Source organism: Oncorhynchus nerka, linkage group LG14 (genome assembly GCF_034236695.1).
Source record: "Oncorhynchus nerka isolate Pitt River linkage group LG14, Oner_Uvic_2.0, whole genome shotgun sequence".
NCBI classification, from domain to species: domain Eukaryota; kingdom Metazoa; phylum Chordata; class Actinopteri; order Salmoniformes; family Salmonidae; genus Oncorhynchus; species Oncorhynchus nerka.
Window position 1 is genome coordinate 37,288,299 of NC_088409.1, and position 22,531 is coordinate 37,310,829.

Sequence of the window (22,531 nt, forward strand, 5' to 3'; positions counted from 1 at the left end):
GAGTCTCCCACATGCCTTTTGGAGAGCTCATTGGTCTTCATGGTGCTGCTTGCTTGGTGGTGCCCCTTGCTTAGTGATGTTGCAGACTCTGGGGCTTTTCAGAACAGGTGTATATATACTCAGATCATGTAACACTTAGATTGCACACAGGTCGACTTTATTTAACTAATTATGTGACTTCTGAAGGTAATTGGTTGCACCATATCTTATTTAGGGGCTTCATAGCAAAGGGGGTGAATACATATGCACAAACCACTTTTCTGTTTTTTATTTTTTTAATAATTTATTGAAACAAGTTATTTTTTTCATTTCACTTCACCAATATGGACTATTTTGTGTATGTCCATTACATGAAATCCAAATTAAAATCCATTTAAATTACAGGTTGTAATGCAACAAAATAGGAAAAACACCAAGGGGGATGAATACTTTTGCAAGGCGCTGTAACCGCTGATGATATAAATGAATGAGGAAACTAGTAGAAGATAAGTATTCAGCTCTCTCCCTCACACACACCAACAAGGCACTCTGACAACCCACGAGGTAAGATCATGTGTTTTACACATTTATTTTAAACCTGTTGCAATGCTAGTAATAGCACCTTGAATCTAACTAAAATGGTCTGCTTTTTAGCATACACGGCAAATGTTTTTCATCACAGCTATGATAAATTGTATACTACCGTTCTGCTCAGTAGCATAAAGGGCAGATGTTTTTCATATGCATTAAAAAAGTTAATTAATTAAGAGAAAATAACCCTTTTTGAATTCTTTCCAGATGGAGAAATTCCTACTAGTACTTGAGGTGATTACAACATGCTGTGCTGTAACTCAAAGTAAGATAGTCACTGCGATAACTGCAATGAAATATGACAGTAAATAGTAGAGAGTAAAACTTATTCTGTTTTGACATGTTTAGCGGTTTTGGTTTTGCTCACTACTATTTAAACTTTTGCTACAGTGCACAATTAGCACCTGTTTATTTTCCGAATGAAATGTAAGCTGAAAAATGCACATAGTCTTTTCTGCTTTTATATAAAGCGTCCAACATTGAAAAGAACAAGAAAGCATTCCATTACAGAACACAACATGTTGTTGTGTCCTGTTTCTGGATTCGTTCAGCGGGTGTTTCAACTAGCATTAGTCATTTGTTGGTCTGCTGACAAATGTCCACATTTGGGACTACGTGTTCTCTCCCTGTGAGATCCAGAGGTGCACCAACCAGATGAACTTGACCAACTTGGACAACCATTATCACTCAAACAAATAATAATCAAGTGTCTATTATGAAATCTGGTAACTTTCCAGATAGTATACCATAAGAAACTGACAATGTAAATAAACTGCGTCGGTTGCGTGAATTAGCTGTCAGTGGTTCTATCATGCTAGGATAAATATAACCTTGCTACGGATGTAAGAGCTGCTCTAAGGCGTGAAATTAAACATTAGTGCAAAGGCAGGATGTAAGCCAGTGTGTTTCACAATGTTACTGATGTTGTTACAACTTAATACCGTCCTGAAGATATGCACTGTGATATCTAATTTTGTAGATCAGCATTCATTCATGCACTACACACACACACACACACACACACACACACAAATCAGAACCAATGACAGCCACATCATATTTAGCTTCCATTGATTGGACTAAATAGTTTTTGGTATCTTTTAGTTGTCACTGTATTAGAGTAAGCATAGGTGATTTGATGATGTTGACGTTGAAATGGTGCTGGAATAGTGGAGGCAGCTCCTGTTTTCTTTGGTTCTAAATCCATGATTGTTTAGTCGTCTGAAAATGTCATTGACATTAACTTGCTTGACCATACTGTAGGTCACGTAACTGTTGTTACATGCAATATGCTTTGTGGACTTCACCGAACAGAGCTCGCTCTCCGGCTTTGTGATGAAAGAAATGTGTGGTTGAATTTATTCTGCCACTGTGTCTTCATATTGTCTCAGACTTAGGCCTATAGATCACAGTGTCAAGGCATATGAACTAACAGGTTATAGAGCAAACAACGTAATTATCACAACATAGGTTGTAATATGGCCATTTTTTACTGGCTTCCCCAGTGATTTTACCGCTACTGGTTTACTGTAAACTAAGCCCAGTCTAAAGCTTGGGTTCACTAATTATTCTCTGCTCTGATCCACCTCAAGCATTTAGATTGCTCTTGCTGTGATGAAACCAGTGTTTAAAGAAACATTGGAACTCAAGGTCACCAACTGCTGTATTTGGGAAACGCTGTTCATGGTGATGTGACACAGTTCTTCTGGTATTTCACATTCTGTGATTTTTGGAGTTACAAGCTTATTGTTGCACACAATGGAATGTTGTCACATCTTTGAACAAAAGCCATCTGAGGTAAGGTACAATTACAACAAACCAAAGTGCATCAGCTGTTGTGTTATTGTCATGAACTGCAGACCTGTGCTTGTGTGAACCCAGAAAGACAACAGTGATCTGGCATCTTTCCAGGTCTGGAATTCTACTATTATGTAACATCCCTGCTTCCCAGAAACCACTGGCCTGTCCTCAGAGACAACACAGAGTTAGTACCATGGGCTTTCCTGCCCACACACACACACACACAAACACGCAAAAACCCTCCTCTTACTGAATTTCCACCTTGGCAGAGAGACTACTCCCTTTCCTCCTCCCTCCAGGAGCACGTCCAGACACAAATAGAGACTCAGTCAGTCGAGTCTGGATAACTCAGAGGAGCTGCTCCAACTCTGAAGACTATTGTTTTGGGACATGTAATGCAGAAAACTTTCATTGCAGGATTTCAACTACAGTAAGCTGTCCTAGCATTGATTGACAGTGCTCTGTCTGGACAGTACTGTAACTCTATCTAGAGGTGTCTGCTGAAGAATTTAGCGAAGTGAAAGGGACGTTCATCCTTCGAGCTCCATTTATGTGAATGTACTTTTTCTGTGATTGAAACTTCAGGAAGCTATTTTAAACTCTTTGGTCTTTTGACACTTTCTGTTGATTCTATCTACGACTCAAGGAGGTCTTTGCCTGTCTCTGTTCAGGCATGACGGGTGAGGAGAAGAGTGAGTGTATGTCCCTGTCTCCGATGATGGAGGCTGTCCCTGCCCCACCTGAGAGTGAGAGGGTGTGTGTGTTTGGGACGGGGGACCTGGGGCGCTCTCTGGGCCTGCGTCTGCTGCAGGCGGGGTACGGTGTGGTGTTCGGCAGCCGACGGCCCCACAGCAGCAGCAGCCTCCTACCCCACGGAGCACAGGTACAAAATAAAGTAGATCTGGTTTTATGTGCTGATATGTTAAATGTGGATATGTGTTTTTACTTTGTTGAAAATGTATTTCAATATATTTCTTTATGTTTGAGGGAGTATATATTAATACTGTACTGTATTTGTGTTTAAGTGTGTATCAATATGTTGATGATGTATATGCAGGTCCTGGGTCATGCTGCAGCTGCTCAGTCAGCCCATCTGATCTTCATCGCTGTCCAGAGAGAACACTACGATTTCCTGGTACCACTGGCCAATCAGCTGAAGGGAAAGGTAGCATATATGTTTTATTACTTCTGCTATATGTATGAATATCTGTTTTGTCAGCATGCAACTGTAAAGTTGTCCCAGCGTATTTAGCCAATATATTCTATGTTCCACTGTATGTCAAATCAAATGTTAATGGTCACATACACATGGTTAGCAGATGTTATTGCGAGTGTAGCGAAATGCTTGTGTATTTAGCAAATATATTGTACGTACCATTGCATTCAGCCAATAGAATGTATATTCCAGTGTTTTTGGCAAATATAAAGTATGAACCAGTGTATTTGATGCCATGTTGAATTGCAGGTGTTGGTGGACCTCAGTAACAACCTGAGGAAGAATCAGTACCCAGAGGCCAACGCAGAGTACCTGCAAAGGTGAGAGCTATACAGTACAGGTTGTTATTATGTGTATGTTATTTTGTTAATTAGGGATGTTTTTCTATGTTGATATAATGTAAATGTGGTTAAATGTACCTGAACAGTCTGGTTCCTGGAGCTGAGGTGGTTAAAGGCTTCAACACCCTGTCTGCCTGGAGTCTGCAGAATGGACCTTCAGATGCCAACAGACAGGTAAAACCGAGGTTTAAACCATGCCCATGAAACCAATTGGCTACTAGATTCAACTCTATATACACTACATGACCAAATGTATGTGGTAGTATGTTGTCATGTCTTTGACTCTGATTAAATTATATGACATGCTATTTTATTACATTGATTACCTAATGTTTAATTGATTATGTGATTGAATTAAACCATGCAACAATTAAACCATTAATATCCTGGGGTACAACAGAAGCATTAATTATATAGAGCAGTTATCTCCCGAATCCACTCTCTTAAAAATCTGAAGAGGCTTATTTTATTATTATTTATTTACTAATGTCGTGTCTTTACTATCACTAACTGAAGACTGATAGTTTTTATCAAAGATTCTCTGTAATTAGTTACTACACGATCAACTGCTTAATCACGTAACTAATTAACTAGGAAGTTGGGGCACCAAGGAAAAATATTCAGATTTAAAAATTTATCATTTCCTAAAATAACTTTTCAGATATTTTATCTGATCAATTAGTCTTTGAATTATTTATTTATTTACTTTACCTCACGTTAGTCTCATTCCAAACATCGTAAATTGTTGGTTATCTGCACGAACCCAGTCTTCACTATGAGTCATCCATACATCAATTGTCTTAAATAATTTTTTAATAATTATTAATTATTATTTATTAATAATATTATTAGTAATATTTATTACTAACTAAGTAATTCACAGAAATGCATAAACAAACAAACAAACAAGGTAAATGTAATGATCGGAGAATGTGTTCTAGTGGGCTAAACCGGCATGGCGGCTTGTTAGACAAAAGGGGAAGTGGGGGTTGACTAAGAAGTCACTACAGAGTGATAATTATAACAATTGAAATGCTAATCCTTTACACATGAACGCTCACTCATTCGGGAACAATTGCAATCAATATATATATTTACGCTCAGTGTGTCGTCCTGATCGCTGGTGAAAAGTTTGTGTCTTTCGTAGAATTGTCCGTCTCTCTCCCTCTCTCTCTCTGTCTTGGTTAGAGGGAATAGTTCAAAGTGACATTAGTTATAGAATGAATGTTTCGGCGGTTGTCGTTCTTCGCGTTCAATGATACCGAATTCCTAGCTGCAGACTAGTAATTAGCATCAAAGACTTGTTCTTATTCTGTTGGTATCGATAGTCTAAGAGTTTAACCACGTGGTATGGTTAAAATATTCAGCTATGGTCTACAACCTTTGTCCTCCTAATGGAGAAAAACATGGTCTCTCATAATTGAGGTAAGCTTGGTCTGTTGATCGAAAACCCGAGTGGGTTTTTTATTGGGAATGGCAGAAAAGGCTGTCCCAGGATGTCTGACCCTAACTGGGCTCAGGGGCGGTCCCCTGATTTAGTTCAAATCAAAAGGGAATTGTATTTTTCTTCATTAAACAGTCCAAAATCATATTACACAATTATACAAACAGTATCATACTCACTCATTCATCTTATACAACACTTAGATGTAAACCTCATATGAGGCTATTATATAAACAGCGTTAAGGTAATGTGGCCACACCGTCTCCCATGAGCTTTCCCAAGTTGTGACAAACGGACCAGTTCGTAGCTGGATTCTTCACCGATCTTTTATACATTCTCCGGAACATGAAATTGGTTCGTACCTCAAGTTCTGTGAGGTGGAATGATTTCCTTTGTCCTTCTATGAAAGTTTACTCTCTCTCTACTATGTGGCCATGTGGCAGGGTCTTCTCAGGGATTTACGACCTCTGACCACAGCAGCCTAGTGTAAGGAGGCAAGGGGGAGTAGAAAGTTTGACTGACTGTGCTAGTGGCAGACTCCACTAAGCTGGCAGGCTAGGCTAGGCTGGCTAACAGCCTGCTCCCTGGCCTGCACCCTATTTCATTGTGGAGCTAGAGGAGTTAGAGCCCTGTCTATGTTGGTAGATAAGATGAGAGCACCCCTCCAGATAGGATGGAGTCCGTCACTCCTCAGCAGGCCAGGCTTGGTCCTGTTTGTGGGTGAGTCCCAGAAAGAGGGCCAATTATCTACAAATTCTATCTTTTGGGAGGGGCAGAAAACAGTTTTCAACCAGCGATTGTGAGACTGCTGTAGAGCTCATCACTCCCCCTAACTGGGAGGGGGCCAGAAACAATTACTCGATGCCGACACATCTTTCTAGCTGATTTACACGCTGAAGCTATGTTGCGCTTGGTGAACTCTGACTGTTTCATCCTAACATCGTTAGTGCCGACGTAGATAACAATATCTCTATACTCTCTACACTCGCCAGTTTTAGCTTTAGCCAGCACCATCTTCAGATTATCCTTAACGTCGGTAGCCCTGCCCCCTGCTAAACCGTGTATGATCGCTGGATGATTCGTTTTAAGTCTAATACTGCGGGTAATGGAGTCGCCAATGACTAGGGTTTTCAATTTGTCAGAGCTAATGGTGGGAAGCTTCGGCGTCTCAGACCCCGTAACGGGAGGAGTAGAGACAAGAGAAGGCTCGGTTTCAGACTCCGACTCGTTGCTTAACCTGTTATGGCTGCAATCCCGATACCGGGATCGATATGACAATTACCAGTGAAAATGGAGGGCGCCAAAATTCAAACCACAGAAATCGCATAATTACAATTCCTAAAACATACATGTGTCTTATATAATTTTAAATCTATTTTCGTTGTTAATCCCACAAAAGTGTCCGATTTCAAATAGGCTTTTCAGCGAAAGCACTACAAACGATTATGTTAGGTCTCCACCAAACCACAATAAGCACAGCCATTTTCCAGCAAAATATAGCCTTCACAAAAACCAGAAATAAAGATAAAATGAATCACTAACCTTGAATTATCTTCATCAGATGACACTCATAGGACTTCATGTTACACAATACATGAATGTTTTGTTTGATAAAGTTCATATTTGTATTTTTAAAAATCTGAGTTTACATTGGCGCGTTAGATTCACTAGTTTCAAAAACATCAAGTGATTTTGCATAGCCACATCATTCAACAGAAATACTCATCATAAATGTAGATGATAATATACACATGGAATTATAGATATACCTCTCCTTAATGCAACCACTGTGTCAGATTTTTAAAAAACTTTACGGAAAAAGAAATGCATGCAATAATCTGAGACGGAGCTCAATTTAAAAACACCACAGCCGCAAAGATGGCGTCAACATGAACAAGACAAGAAATTACATGATAAATATTCCCTTACTTTTGATGATCTACATCAGAAAGCACTCCAGGAATCCCAGGTCCACAATAAATGTTTGTTTTGTTCGAAAATGTCCGTTATTTATGTCCAAATACCTTCTTTTGTTAGAGCGTTTAGTATACATATCCAAACGCTAATTCTGGTCAGCATTATATCGTACAAAAACTTCAAAAAGTGATATTACCGGTTGAAGAAACATTTCAAACTAAGTACAGAATCAATCATTAGGATGTTTTTAACATATAGCTTCAATAAAGATCCAACCGGAGTATTCTTTCTTGTCTTCATGAGCAATGGAACGCAAGTGACTACCATGAGGAAAAAGTGGGATCACAAAATGGCTGGGAAAACCGGTTGAAAGTTTCTGTCGGCTGAATGAGCAACACCGGCTGAGCATTCCTACAGCATTTCCCTCCAGAAACCATGAGAAAGTTGTCTGGCTGCTAGGGACCGTGCGAGGGGATTTATACTAACGTTACCATCTGTACTTACTGGTGGAACAGACGCTGTTTCATCCGTTCCTACACTGAAATTACCCTTGCCTAACGATTGCGTCTGAAGCTGGGCTTGGAGCACAGCTATCATCGCCGTAAGGCGATCGTTCTCCTGTATATTATGAGTACAGTGACTGCAATTAGAAGGCATCATGTTAATGTTACTACTTAGCTTCGGCTGTTGGAGGTCCTGACGAACCACGTCCAGATAAATCGCACGGAGTGAAAAAGTTGAATGAAAAAAAGTTGAGTAAGGGAAAAACCAAAAATATAAACGGTAATTAAAGAGTAAAAAACGTAAAGTTGTCAGGTAGCAAAGTAAGGTTGGCAACAAAACGCACAGCAACGTGTAAACAAGTCTGCAAGTTGACTCTGTTCCGGTACCCCATGTGTACCGGTACCCCCTGCCTCGCTATTGTTATTTTCCTGCTGCTCTTTCATTATTTATTACTTTTATTTCGTACTTTTTTTGTTGTATTTTTCTTAAAGCTGCATTGGTGGTTAAGGTCTTGTAAGTAAGTATTTCACTGTAAGGCCTACACCTGTTGCATTCGGCGCATGTGACAAATAAAATGTCATTTGATTTCCAATATCTCGCAAAGAAGGGCACCTATTGGTTAGATGGGTAAAAAAAGCCAACATTGAATATCCCTTTGATCATGGTTAAGTTATTCATTACACTTTGTATGGTGTGTCAATACACACAGTCAATACAAAGATACAGGCGTCTGTACAGCTTTTAATGGCTATGATATGGGAAAATTGAGGATAGATGAACAACATTGTAGTTGAGTGAAAAGAAGGAAGCCTGTACAGAATAAAAAATATTCAAAAACGTGCATCCTGTTTGTATCAAGACACTAAAGTAATTATGCAAAATGTGGCAAACCAATTAACTTTTTATCCTGAATAGAAAGTGTTATATTTTGGGGGCAAATCCAATGCAACACATTGCTGAGTACCACTCTCCCTATTTTTCAAGCATAGTGGTGGCTTCACCATGTTATGAGTATGCTTGTAATCGTTAAGGACTGGGATGTTTTTCAGGATAAACAATTCATGGAATAGAGCGAAGCATAAGAAAGATCCTACAGGAAAACCTGGTTCAGTCTGCTTTCCACCAGTCACTGGTAGATGAATTCACCTTTTCAGCAGAACAATAACCTAAAACATAAGACCTAATCTACACTGGTGCTTTTCACCATGAAGACAGTGAATGTTCCTGAGTGGCTGAGTTATAGTTTTGACTTAAATCTGCTTGAAAATGTATGGCAAGACCTGAAAATGGTTGTCTAGCAATGATCAACAACCAATTTCACAGAGCATAATGTTCAAATGATGCACTATGCAGGTGTGGAAAGCTCTTAGAGACTTACCAAGAAAGTTTTGAAAGTACTTACTCAAGGGCGTGAATATATATATAAATTAGATATTTAGATATGCCATGGTTGCCCTTAGTTTTAAGATGTAATCCAGAGACAGGTGTCTTCTACAACAGCCTTCTGCGTGTTCTCTTTTCGACTCCCTCAGCATATTTGCAATCAAACGGCAGAATTTTCTCCATTTCCTTAACTATCATTCCACTGATTTCAAAACTTGGTCCTCCAGAAAGTGGTGAACAACACTTTTGCAGTTTTACATGTACTGATTGTATTTTTTTTAAACGCGTTAGAAAGGATTACCTACATAAACTGACCAGCTCATGTTATAGACAGTGCTACATGGCAACCAATCCGAATATTATATGGGCATGTCTAGCCCATCCATTATCTCAGCCAATCATGGCGAGCGGGAAGGTTCCCATCTTTTTTCCGTAGATAAATCAACTAGGCAATTCTATTCATATTTACAGATGGCATACAAATTTGTTATTAAGGCACATGAAAGTTCACATGTTCCAGAAGGTATTTCCTCTCCTGTAAAGTAGTGACGCGCGACACACGCCTAGTGTCCTGAAACGAGTCAATATTTAAGAGTGGGTTTGAAGTATTTTTCTGCATATGCTTGTGTTTTTCAATGCCAAATCCACAACTGGCATGCTCTGCCTTGATTCGGTGTTATGTAGCAACATTTGAAATGGTGTTTTTTACATTGGATAAAAACAGAGACACAGAGCTACACAATGGTATATAATATATAATGCATTTGAGGAACAATGGGTAAGTAATTCTGCTTTGAAAGTTGATACACTTGAAACCTAATTTTTGAGAAATTGGCCTTTGAAGGTTTTGGTACAGACTGGAGAGCTCTAGTTGAGGTTTGCCTAGTTAAATAAATAAAATACTGGAGGACTCTTCTTTGTCTACACCCATTCAGCATCTTTCACACCCTCTCAAGCTTTAGCTCCACCAATGTATTTAAGGGTTGATCTGAGGGTTCTGTCCTAACAACAGCATTCTAATAAAATGGACACTTGCATAGTGGAATCTTTTGTGAAGACATGTAGCTAGCTAGCTAACCAACCAGGTTCAATGTTAGCTAGCTAACATTAGGCTATAACAAGCAAAGCAAATGGCTCTGAGATACGAATAATAAGATCATACATGTAACGTTAGCTAGCGAGCCAGGTCGCTAATGTTAGCTAACTAACGGTATACTTGAAATGAAAATAAATGAGAAACGTGTAATTTCTGAAAATGTAGCTAGCTATACTATCTTACCCGTGGTCTAAAATCTGAGTAGATAGCCAGAGCGAATTTACCAGCTACGTCTATCAACAGTTGTCGCAGTGACATTCTATTGAAATGGAGACGTGTGTAGTGGAGTATTTTGTTAAGGCTAGACTATCTTACCCATATAGATCATGGTTGAACGGATGCCTAAAGATGTAATTCGAAGACTAGTGTTTTCTCCATCTCCTTAGCTATCATACTTTAATTAAACTGATTTCAAACTCGGTCCTCCAGAAAGTGGACAGCAACACTTATTTTCTTATTTTTTTTTGTTTCACCTTTTCACCAGGTAGGCCAGTTGAGAACAAGTTCTCATTTACAACTGCGAACTGGCCAAGATAAAGCAAAGCACTGCAACAAAAAACAGAGTGACACATAAACAAACGTAGTCAATAACACAATAGAAAAAATCTATGTACAGTGTGTGCAAATGTAGAACAGTAGGGAGGTAAGGAAATAAACAGGCCATAGAGGTGAAATAATTACAATTTAGCATTAACACTGGAGTGATAGATGTGCCGATGCTGTGCAAGCAGAGATACTGGGGTGCAAAAGAGCACGAAGATAAAAAACAATATGGGGATGAGGTAGTTGGGTGTGCTATTTACAGATTGGCTGTGGTACAGTGATCGCCTGCTCTGACAGCTGATGATTAAAGTTAGAGAGGAACTTGAGCAGTTCTACTAAGCAATATATATATTTTTAAAGATGGGATTACCTACACATACTAACCAGCTCAAATAGACATAAGCGTGCAATATGGCAGTCCAATCCGAATTAATCTCTCGACAAGTCCATCCCAATCATTATCACAGCCAATCATGGCTAGCGGGAAGGTTGCTGACATTTTCAGTGGCTAAAACAACTAGACTGGTCATTTTAAAAATGTATTAGTATTTACAGATGGCATACATGTTGTTAAGCCTATGGGTTCCCCTACAGGAACTACACCCCCCCGTTCAGCTGAAACGGTGGCGCAGGGAATGCAAAAATATTCTTAGAAATATTTAACCTCCACACATTAACAAGTCCAATACCTCAAATGAAAGATAAACACCTTGTTCATCTACCCAGCGTGTCAGATTTTTAAAATGTTTTACGGCGAAAACACATCATATATTTATGTTAGACCACCACCAAAACAAAGACAAAACGTAGCCATTTTGTACCACAAAAGATAAAATCCCAAAAGCAGGATTTAAAAAATAATAATTCACTAACCTCTTGAAAATCTTCATCAGATGATAGTCATATGACATGTTACACAGTACATGTATGTTTTGTTCGATAATATGCATTTTATATCCATAAATCTCGGTTTACATTGACGCCATGTTCATAAAATTCTCCAAAATGTCCGGAGGAATTATAGAAAGCTACGCCAGATAACAGAAATACTCATCATAAACTTTGACTAAAGATACATATTCTACATATAATTAAAAAGATACACTGGTTCTTAATGCAACCGCTTGGTCACATTTTTTTTACGTTACGGAAAAAGCCTACCATGCAATAATCTGAGACGGCGCTCAGACGTAACAATATTTCTCCGCTATGTTGGAGTCAACAGAAATACAAAATTACAACATAAATATTCCCTTACCTTTGATGGTCTTCGATCAGAATGTAGTACAAGGAGTCCTAGTTCAACAATAAATCGTTTTGTTTCATAATGTTCAATTCTAGTGTCCATGTAACAGCATTTGCTACCACTTTCAGCTCAAATGCCCAAAGAATTACTTCTGGTCCAGAATAATTTTGCATCAAAACTTCCAAATTACACATTACAGGTCGACGAAACTGGTCAAACTAAGTGCAGAATCAATCTTCAGGATGTTATAATCATACAGATCGAATATCATTCCAACCGGACAATCCTAGTTCATCTGGGGCTGACTGGAACAGACAAAGCACTCTAACGCATACGCGCCTTCAAGCACATGGAAATCTTTGCCACACTTAGTACTTTTACTTCCCATTAGGTCAAAGTTCAAAGCAAGTGCTCCATTACACTTTTGACTGAATGAGGACATCTAGTGGAAGACATAGGAAGTGTTTCCAGATCCATAACTTGTAGGGAAGGGAGAGGGAGGGGGCGATGACGTCAAATTTGCCCCACCTTTCAGGATTCCAAAACTAGTTTGGAAGATTGCCTGCCCTGTGAGTTCTGTTATACTCACAGACATAATTCAAACGGTTTTAGAAGCTTCAGAGTGTTTTCTGTCCAATAATAATAATAATATGCATATATTAGCAATTTAGTACAGATTTTGATGCAGTTCACTATGGGCACGCAATTCATCCAAAGGGGAAATACTGACCCCTATCCTTAACAAGTTTTAAGGCACATGAAAGGTAACATGTTCCAGAAGGCATTTCTGCCAAAAAACGCATTTTGCAACAAAAAAAAGATAAGATTATGTTGAAATGGCTCTCGTGTGAAGTAGTGACCCACGATATACACCTAGTTTCCTGAAACGGGTATATTTCAGAAAAAGGCTCAGTGTCGTTATCCTCACAAAGTGGGGTATTGAAAACAGTGGTGTCAATACCTTTCTAAGATTTGTTTTATTACTTGTTAAACATATCTTTCACTGAGCACTTATTAGTATAAAATAATATAATTTTCCGCATTTGTGGAGCACCAATGTAGCTGAGTATTTGAATGATTTATTTTATGCAGGCATTTTTGCTCATATTTATCAAGGGTGTCAATTTCAGGACCCCACTGTATGTGTATAAATATATGTCAGGTGTATATCTGCGGGGAAAGTGTGGAGGCCAAGCAGGCGGTGATAGCGGTAGCCATCAAGCTGGGTTTCAGTGCCCTGGACCGGGGATTTCTCTCAGTGGCCCGGGAGCTGGAGGACTTCCCCCTACAGCTGTTCCCCCAGTGGAGGCTCCCCCTGCGCATCGCCATTGGCCTCAGTGCTGCCTTCTTCTTCTACCTGCTGATCAGAGACATCATCTATGCATACGTCACCCAGAGCAAAGACATCTCCTTCAGAATCATGGTCTCACTGGCCAACAAGGTACTGGCCACAGGCCCTCTGAGTGGTTGTGTTTGTGTTTCTCTGTGTGTTACCAGCTGTTCAAGGTGTGTGTGTTTTCCCCAGGTGTGTCCCATCGTGTCTCTGATCATGCTGTCTCTCTGTTACCTGCCTGGTGTCCTGGCTTCCTTCCTGCAGCTCTACAGAGGCACCAAGTACAGGTCAGACCTTTGTGTGTATGTGAGTGTGGTTGCATACATGTATGTTTAATCAATGTTGTGTACGTACAGTTGAAGTCAGAAGTTTACATGCACTTAGTTTGGAGTCATTAAAACTCATTTTTCAACCACTCCACAAATTTCTTGTAAACAATCTATAGTTTTGGCAAGTCGGTTAGGACATCTACTTTGTGTATGACAAGTAATTTTTCCAACAATTGTTTACAGACAGATTATTTCACTGTATCACAATTCCAGTGAGTCAGAAGTTTACATATACTTGATTGTGCAATGATTGTGCCTTTAAAACTTCTTGTGACTAGCAATCCCGGATCCGGGAGCGTAATCATAGCCTCAAACGAATTAGCATAACGCAGCGGACATAAATACCACTAGAAAATGTTCCTATTCATGAAAATCACAAATGAAATATATTGAGACACAGCTTAGCCTTTTTTTAATCACACTGTCATCTCAGATTTTCAAAATATGCGTTACAGCCAATGCTAGACAAGCATTTGTGTAAGTTTATCATGGCATAATGCTATGCTAGGCTCTGCTGGCAGCAGGCAACATTTTCACAAAAATAAGAAAAGCAATCAAATTAAATAATTTACCTTTGAAGAACTTCAGATGTTTTCACTCAGGAGACTCCCAGTTAGATAGCTTGCAAACCGAAGAACACCACCCCAACCATTTACATTTACATTTAAGTCATTTAGCAGACGCTCTTATCCAGAGCGACTTACAAATTGGTGCATTCACCTTATGACATCCAGGCATTCACCTTATGACATCCAGAAACCATCCAACCGTGAAGCACGGGGGTGGCAGCATCATGTTGTGGGGGGGTTTTGCTGCAGGAGAGACTGGTGCACTTCACAAAATAGCTGGCATCATGAAGAGGGAAAATGATGTGGATATATTGAAGCAACATCTCAAGACATCAGTTAAAGCTTGGTCGCAAATGGGTTTTCCAAATGGACAAGCATACTTCCAAAGTTGTGGCAAAATGGCTTAAGGACAACAACGTCAAGGTATTGGAGTGGCCATCACAAAGCCCTGAACTCAATCCTATAGAACATTTGTGGCCAGAACTGAAAAAGCATGTGCGAATAAGGAGGCCTTTACAAACCTGACTCAGTTACACCAGCTCTGTCAGGAGGAGTGGGCCAAAATTCACCCAACGTATTGTGGGAAGCTTGTGGAAGGCTACCCGAAACATTTGACCAGAGTTAAACAATTTAAAGTCACTGAGATCTTCAGTAAGGCCATTCTACTGTCAATGTTTGTCTACATAGATTGCATAGCTGTGTGCTCGATTTTATACACCTGTTAGCAACGGGTGTGTCTGAAATAGCCGAATCCACTAATTTGAAGTGGTGTCCACATACACTACCTGCCAAATGTTTTAAAACACCTACTCATTCAAGGATTTTTCTTTATTTTTGCTATTTTCTACATTGTAGAATAATAGTGAAGACATCAAAACTATGAAATAACACATATGGAATAATGTAGTAACCAAAAAACTGTTAAACAAATCAAAATGTATTTAATATTTGAGATTTGAGCTGTTGACAGCTTTGCACACTCTTGGAATTCTCTCTTAGAATGCTTTTCCAACAATCTTGAAGGAGTTCCCACATATCCTGAGCACTTGTTGGCTCCTTTTCCTTCACACTGCGGTCCAACTCAGACCAAACTATCTCAATTTGGTTGTGATCGAGGGATTGTGGAGGCCAGGTCATCTGAGACAGGTCATCACTCTCATTCTTGGTAAAATAGCCCTTACACAGCCTGGAGGTGTGTTGGGTCATTGTCCTGCTCCTTTGCACCCCAGTATCTCTACTTGCACATTCATCTTCTGCACATCTATCACTCCAGTGTTTAATTGCTAAATTATAATTACTTCATTATGGCCTATTTATTGCCTTACCTCCCTAATCCTACCTCATTTGTACACACTGTATATAGATTTTTCTTCTTCCCTATTGTGTTTTTGACTGTACATTTGTTTATTCCATGTGTAACTCTGTGTTGTTGTTTCTGTCACACTGCTTTGTGTTATCTTGGCCAGGTTGCAGTTGTAAATGAGAACTTGTTCTCAACTGGTCTACCTGGTTAAATAAAGGTGAAAATTAAATTTATAAAAATGACAGTCCCACTAAACCCATACCACATGGGATGGTGTATCGCTGCAGAATGCTGTGGTAGCCGTGTTTGTTAAGTGTGCCATGAATTCTAAATAATTCGCAGACAGTGTCACCAGCAAAACACCCTCACACTATATCACCTCCTCCTCCATGCTTTACGGTGAGAAACACACATGCATTCCAGGTGACTACCTCATGAAGCTGGTTGAGAAATGCCAAGTGTGCAAAGCTGTCATCAAGGCAAAGGGTGGTTATTTGAAAATGTATTGAACACTTTTTTGGTTATGACATGAATCCAAATGTGTTATTTCATAGTTTTGATGTCTTCACTATTATTCTACAATGTAGAAAATAGTAATAATGAAAAACCCTTGAATGAGTGTACTTTTGTATATATGTACTGTATTTATGTTGATTATTAGTGTTTATGTATGTTTAACATCAGGCGCTTCCCTGATTGGCTGGACCGCTGGATGCTGTGCAGGAAACAGCTGGGTCTTCTGGCACTGGGATTCGCCTTTCTGCACGTGCTCTACACACTGATCATACCCATACGGTCAGTGGAACACACACACACACACAGTGAAATGTGTCTTCCATTGGATTTTAGTAAAGAAAGTATTGATTTTCTTCCCAGGTACTATGTGAGGTTCATGGCCACTGAACGCACTGTCTCTATGGTAAGAACACCTACCTATCTTTAAGGCCAAATTAAACTCTTTCAAAACAGTGAACATTGGATAGACAAAATTGTGTACAGATTTAAGACCTTAATTTGAACACTCTGTTGACGCTGAGATTTTTCTTGCGCTGCAGCATTTATATAACCATGTATTAGTGTGAATTTATTTCAAAGAGATACTCTGGAACTTTTGTATACTTTTTGGCCAGTAGTTCTGAAAGCAGCACTCACGAGCCAAAAGTGGTGAAAACGAGTACTACGTGACACCAAGTCCTTGCTTTCTCTGTATCTGCTGTGGCCACTGAGCTGTTGGGCCAGCCCTGCAACCTCATTGGTTAATGCTGGGCGGGCCTCTTGCTAGCTGTCACTCAAATGTGAGGGGCTGAAGCTCTTTTGCTCGAACTCAAATTGCTAAGTGGCTGGCCCATATGGGGGAAATGTAGGGAAAATGGCGATGCACAGCTTCAAGAAAACGGTTACTTTTCAAGTATTTCATGAATAATTGAGGTACGAAAGTAATTCTGCTCATAGGAAATGAATGTATGAACTACATATTGAGACATCTAGCCTAAAGCAGGAGGTTTAAAAAATATTTTCTTAGTCGCCATGGAACTGGAGCATGTCTTAACAGTGTTGCACTTTTCAGGTAGCCTAATTTTGGCCAGCTAATAGCCTAACCACCAATCAAGTAACATTACATTGGCAGAAAAGTGGGAACGGAGTAAATGTTTGAATGCTGTTGCTGCAGGATTATTTTTCTGAGACAATACTGGTCATATTAAGATCCTACATCTGTACATTGGACACACACCTACAGTATATAGCAATATTCAGGCACTAGTTTTGATTATAAACACGCCTCTCTCTCTCTCTCAGATCAGAGAGAACAGGACCACTCAGTTTGATACGACGACGGCCTGGCGTGATGACTCCTACTTATCCCTGGGAATTCTGGGATTTGGCCTGTACGTCCTGTTAGGAATCACATCTCTTCCCTCCGTCATTAACGCTCTCAGCTGGAGGGAGTTCAGCTTCATACAGGTGGGATCACCAGGACTGGTCACACTGAATGTTTAGGCCAGACACACTTGTGAGGCACTCATTTTCTGCCCATTTTTACTAGCAGTGGGGGAATAAAATCGATACAGTCATACAGTGGGGGAAAAAGTATTTAGTCAGCCACCAATTGTGCAAGTTCTCCTACTTAAAAAGATGAGAGAGGCCTGTAATTTTCATAATAGGTACACTTCAACTATGATAGACAAAATGAGAAAAAAATCCAGAAAATCACATTGTAGGATATTTAATGAATTTATTTGCAAATTATGGTAGAAAATAAGTATTTGGTCAACAACAAAAGTTTATCTCAATACTTTGTTATATACCCGTTGTTGGCAATGACAGAGGTCAAACGTTTTCTGTAAGTCTTCACAAGGTTTTCACACACTGTTGCTGGTATTTTGGCCCGTTCTTCCATGCAGATCTCCTCTAGAGCAGTGATGTTTTGGGGCTGTTGCTGGGCAACACGGACTTTCAACTCCCTCCAAAGATTTTCTATTGGGTTGAGGTCTGGAGACTGGCTAGGCCACTTCAGGACCTTGAAATGCTTCTTCCGAAGCCACTCCTTCGTTGCCCGGGCGGTGTGTTTGGGATCATTGTCATGCTGAAAGACCCAGCCACGTTTCATCTTTAATGCCCTTGATGATGGAAGGAGTATTTCACTCAAAATCTCACGATACATGGCCCCATTCATTCTTTCCTTCAGTCGTCCTGGTCCTTTTGCAGAAAAACAGCCCCAAAGCATGATGTTTCCACCCCCATGCTTCACAGTACGTATGGAGTTCTTTGGATGCAACTCAGCATTCTTTGTCCTCCAAACACGACGAGTTGAGTTTTTACCAAAAAGTTATATTTTGGTATCATCTGACCATATGACATTCTCCCAATCTTCTTCTGGATCATCCAAATGCTCTCTAGCCAACTTCAGACGGGCCTGGACATGTACTGGCTTAAGCAGGGGGACACGTCTGGCACTGCAGGATTTGAGTCCCTGGCGGCGTAGTGTGTTACTGATGGAAGGCTTTGTTACTTTGGTCTCAGCTCTCTGCTGGTCATTCACTAGATCCCCCCCGTGTGGTTCTGGGATTTTTGCTCACTGTTCTTGTGATCATTTTGACCCTACGGGGTGAGATCTTGCGTGGAGCCCCAGATCAAGGGAGATTATCAGTGGTCTTGTATGTCTTCCATTTCCTAATAATTGCTCCCACAGTTGATTTCTTCAAACCAAGCTGCTTACCTATTGCAGATACAGTTTTCCCAGCCTGGTGCAGGTCTACAATTTTATTTCTGGTGTCCTTTGACAGCTCTTTGGTCTTGGCCATAGTGGAGTTTGGAGTGTGACTGTTTGAGGTTGTGGACAGGTGTCTTTTATACTGATAACAAGTTCAAACAGGTGCTATTAATACAGGTAAAGAGTGGAGGACAGAGGAGCCTCTTAAAGAAGAAGTTACAGGTCTGTGAGAGCCAGAAATCTTGCTTGTTTGTAGGTGAACAAATACTTATTTTCCACCATAATTTGCATAATTATTTTTCTCATTTTGTCTGTCATAGTTGAAGTGTACCTATGATGAAAATTACAGGCCTCTCTCATCTTTTTAAGTTGGAGAACTTGCACAATTGGTGGCTGACTAAATACTGCCCCACTGTATATCACAATATTTTGGACAATATTATGTTGATACTTTGACTCCAAGTATCGATTTGCCTAGGTAGCGTTATTTTTCATCCTATAGTTTGTTCTCCATCTTCTTTTGAAATAGTGAGACAATGTTTTCTTATTTCCATGACTGATAAAAAAAACTATTTTTCTTATGCTCGCTCTTGTCTTTCTGCAGCAGACATATACTGAACAATATGTTTGGAACATCAAATCGCAATAAAATCTAAGTATCGAATCACAATAGTTATAAAATTGTGAAAATTGTAATACATACCGTATAGCACCTAAGTATTGTGATAATGTTGTATCGTGAGGTCCCTGGCAATTCCCAGCCCTAATTTGTACACTTACCCTCTTCAGTATTTCCCCTATTAGCTTATTCATGCGGGGTGCAGAGCCAACATCCAGGCCAGAATGCAATAAAACTCCAGGAAAGTAATCTAATTTTCAGCAGACAAGCCAGAGGTTATGTGCTGGGGATATGAAGCTGTATTCCCATCACTACAGGGAACACACACACTCATTCATAATGTAACTGGGTCACGAGAAACTCCGGCTCATTCTCTAATTCATTAATTTCCCTCAAATTGAAGCAGTGATTTAAATGTTAAGTTATTCATCAAATGTAATTTAGGAAGAATATATTAGAACAGGCCAGGAGAATGCACGTGTGTGTGCGCTCGCAGGGCCGGCATGCACCCCAAAACATTTGAAAGGGCAGAAGATGCGTGAGGATAGCTGGGTGACGGCTAGGCCCCGCATCTGGACGTTGGAGCATTTTGCGTTTGTCAAACACCAGACGCAGCCTTTTACTGTAATCTAGAGCCATAATCATTATGCTTAATTCCAGGGGTCCTCCTGACTGGTGGTTCTTTTTTTAATTAAAGAAGCAAAATATTATTCTCTGCATCTATGCTAAAATTTGGGTAAAAGCTTGAAAGGAATGTGAGTCTTATTCAGTACATTTAGTAATGCTTGCTTTTTTCAAGTCTACCAACCTTGCCAGCAGGCATGCCAGCTAAGATAGCTAGCTACTTTAACTTGATTGATAGCCGGAAATGGCTTCTGCGCAGCTAGGGAGGGGAAACTTTCCAAAATGAAAACAATTAGAAATTAGCTAGTTTGATTGGCAATATACTAAAATGTAAACAAAGTTTAATTTATCATGGGAGGTCAAAAGGGCAGGTGCTCATGCTCCCTTAGACCTCTATCTGTGCACGTACCTGGCGCGTGTGTGTGTGTGGTTCATGTGTTTATGTGTTCTTTTCTCCCCTACCAGTCCAAGCTGGGTCACCTGACTCTGCTGTTGTGTACGGCGCACACCTACCTGTACGGCTGGAACAGATTCCTGAGTTCCTCCACCTACAAGTGGTACACCCCACCGGGCTACATGCTGTGTCTGGTACTTCCCTCTGTGGTGCTGCTACTCAAGCTGCTGCTCATCACCCCTGTGTGGACCGAACCATCACCCGCATACGCCAGGGATGGGAGAGGGGGGCAGATCAGAGGAACCCTAAAGACAGCCAACCACTGATACCTTAGAGGACACACACACAGACACACACAAAATAACACCCTCAGTGTGATGACAGCTTTGTCTTTGAGGCATGAACTCTAATTTCTTTGCTATTGTACCCTCAGAGGTTGGCTACCATTCAATCATCGTTTGCCATGTTTCTGGGATCAAAAACCAACAATAACATTTAATTGATATGCAGTCGTATTTATTTTTGTATTACACTGTAAACATTGTAGCATTTTAATACATATATTTTCAATAGTACACAAACCAGACACTAGTTTTCACTGGTGAAAGCTCTCTCTATCACTCTCTCATATTCTCTCGTACTGTACATCCTCTCTCTTCTTTGATTGACTGTACAGTTATCCCCAGATAAAACACAGGTTTCAGAGACATATAAACTTTTTAAATGTATATTTTGTGTCTGTCTCATACATCTCCAGGGGCAGGTCAGACACATAAAAACACATCTATCAGTGTGATCCTCTCTGGGGCAGAGTGTTATTATTTCCTCCAGAAAACAGACTCTCTGAAACCCAGCAACAGGCTTCCCTTTCATCACTAGATAGACAGAGTGGCCCACAGTGTCTTCTGTTATGGGGAGCACTTCCATTTGTGGTGGATATAGCTGGCTGTTTGTGTGCAGTGTCCTGCAAAAGTATTCATCCCCTTTGGCGTTTTTTCAATTTGTTGAATTACTACCTGTAATTTCAATAGATTTGTTTTAAAGATTTCATGTAATTGACATACCCAAAATAGTCCAATTTGGTGAAGTGAAAAAAATAACTTGTTTAAAACTTAGGGCTGAAATCCCGTTAACGGGATCGATATGACAACAGCCAGTGAAAGTGCAGGGCGCCAAATTCAAAACAACAAAAATCTCATTAAAATTCCTCAAGCATACAAGTATTTTACACCATTTTAAAGATACAATTCTCGTTACTCCAGCCACAGTGTAAGATTTCAAAAAGGCTTTATAGTGAAAGCACCACAAACGATTATGTTAAGGTCACCACCAAGTCACAGAAAAACACAGCCATTTTTCCAGCCAAAGATAGGAGTCACAAAAAGCACAAATAGAGATCAAATGAATCACTAACCTTTGATGATCTTCATCGGATGACACTCATAGGACTTCATGTTACACAATACATGTGTGTTTTGTTTGATAAAGTTCATATTTATATATTTTTTTAATCTGAGTTTCCATTGGCGCATTATGTTCAGTAGTTCCAAAAACATCCAGTGATTTTGCATAGCCACATCAATTTACAGAAATACTCAAACATTGATAAGAGTTATAAGTGTTATGTGTGGAATTATAGATCCACTTCTCCTTAATGCAACCGCTGTGTCAGATGACAAAAAAGCTTTACGGAAAAAGCAAACCATGCAATAATCTGAGAATGGCGCTCAGAAAACATTTACATATATCCACCATGTTGGAGTCAACAGAAGTTAGAAATAACATTATAAATATTCACTTACCTTTGATGATCTTCATCAGAATGGCCTCCCAGGGATCCTAGTTCCACAATAAATGTTTGATTTGTTCAATAATGTCCGTCATTTATGTCCAAATAGCTACTTTTGTTAGCGTGTTTGGTAAACAAATCAAAACTCACGAAGCGCATTCACTAGTTGCAGAGGAAATGTCAAAAAGTTCCGTTACAGTCCTTTAGAAACAGGTCAAACGATGTATGGAATCAATCTTTAGGATGTTTAACATAAATTATCAATAAGGTTCCAACCGGAGAATTCCTTTGTCTTCAGAA

General features: G+C 39.8%; 1 protein-coding gene across 1 annotated transcript; it reads left to right on the forward strand.

The window, feature by feature from the left end:
- Positions 1–762: 762 nt before the first annotated feature.
- Positions 763–21,953, forward strand: LOC115140962 (metalloreductase STEAP4-like). The gene is given in 12 exon segments (XM_029679488.2): positions 763–835; positions 3,042–3,253; positions 3,428–3,535; positions 3,836–3,906; positions 4,014–4,101; positions 13,223–13,501; positions 13,586–13,680; positions 16,279–16,389; positions 16,471–16,513; positions 17,392–17,556; positions 20,514–20,676; positions 20,679–21,953. Coding segments are annotated over 12 exon segments (1,491 nt in total). The 5' UTR covers positions 763–777; the 3' UTR covers positions 20,777–21,953.
- The last annotated feature ends 578 nt before the right edge of the window (positions 21,954–22,531 follow it).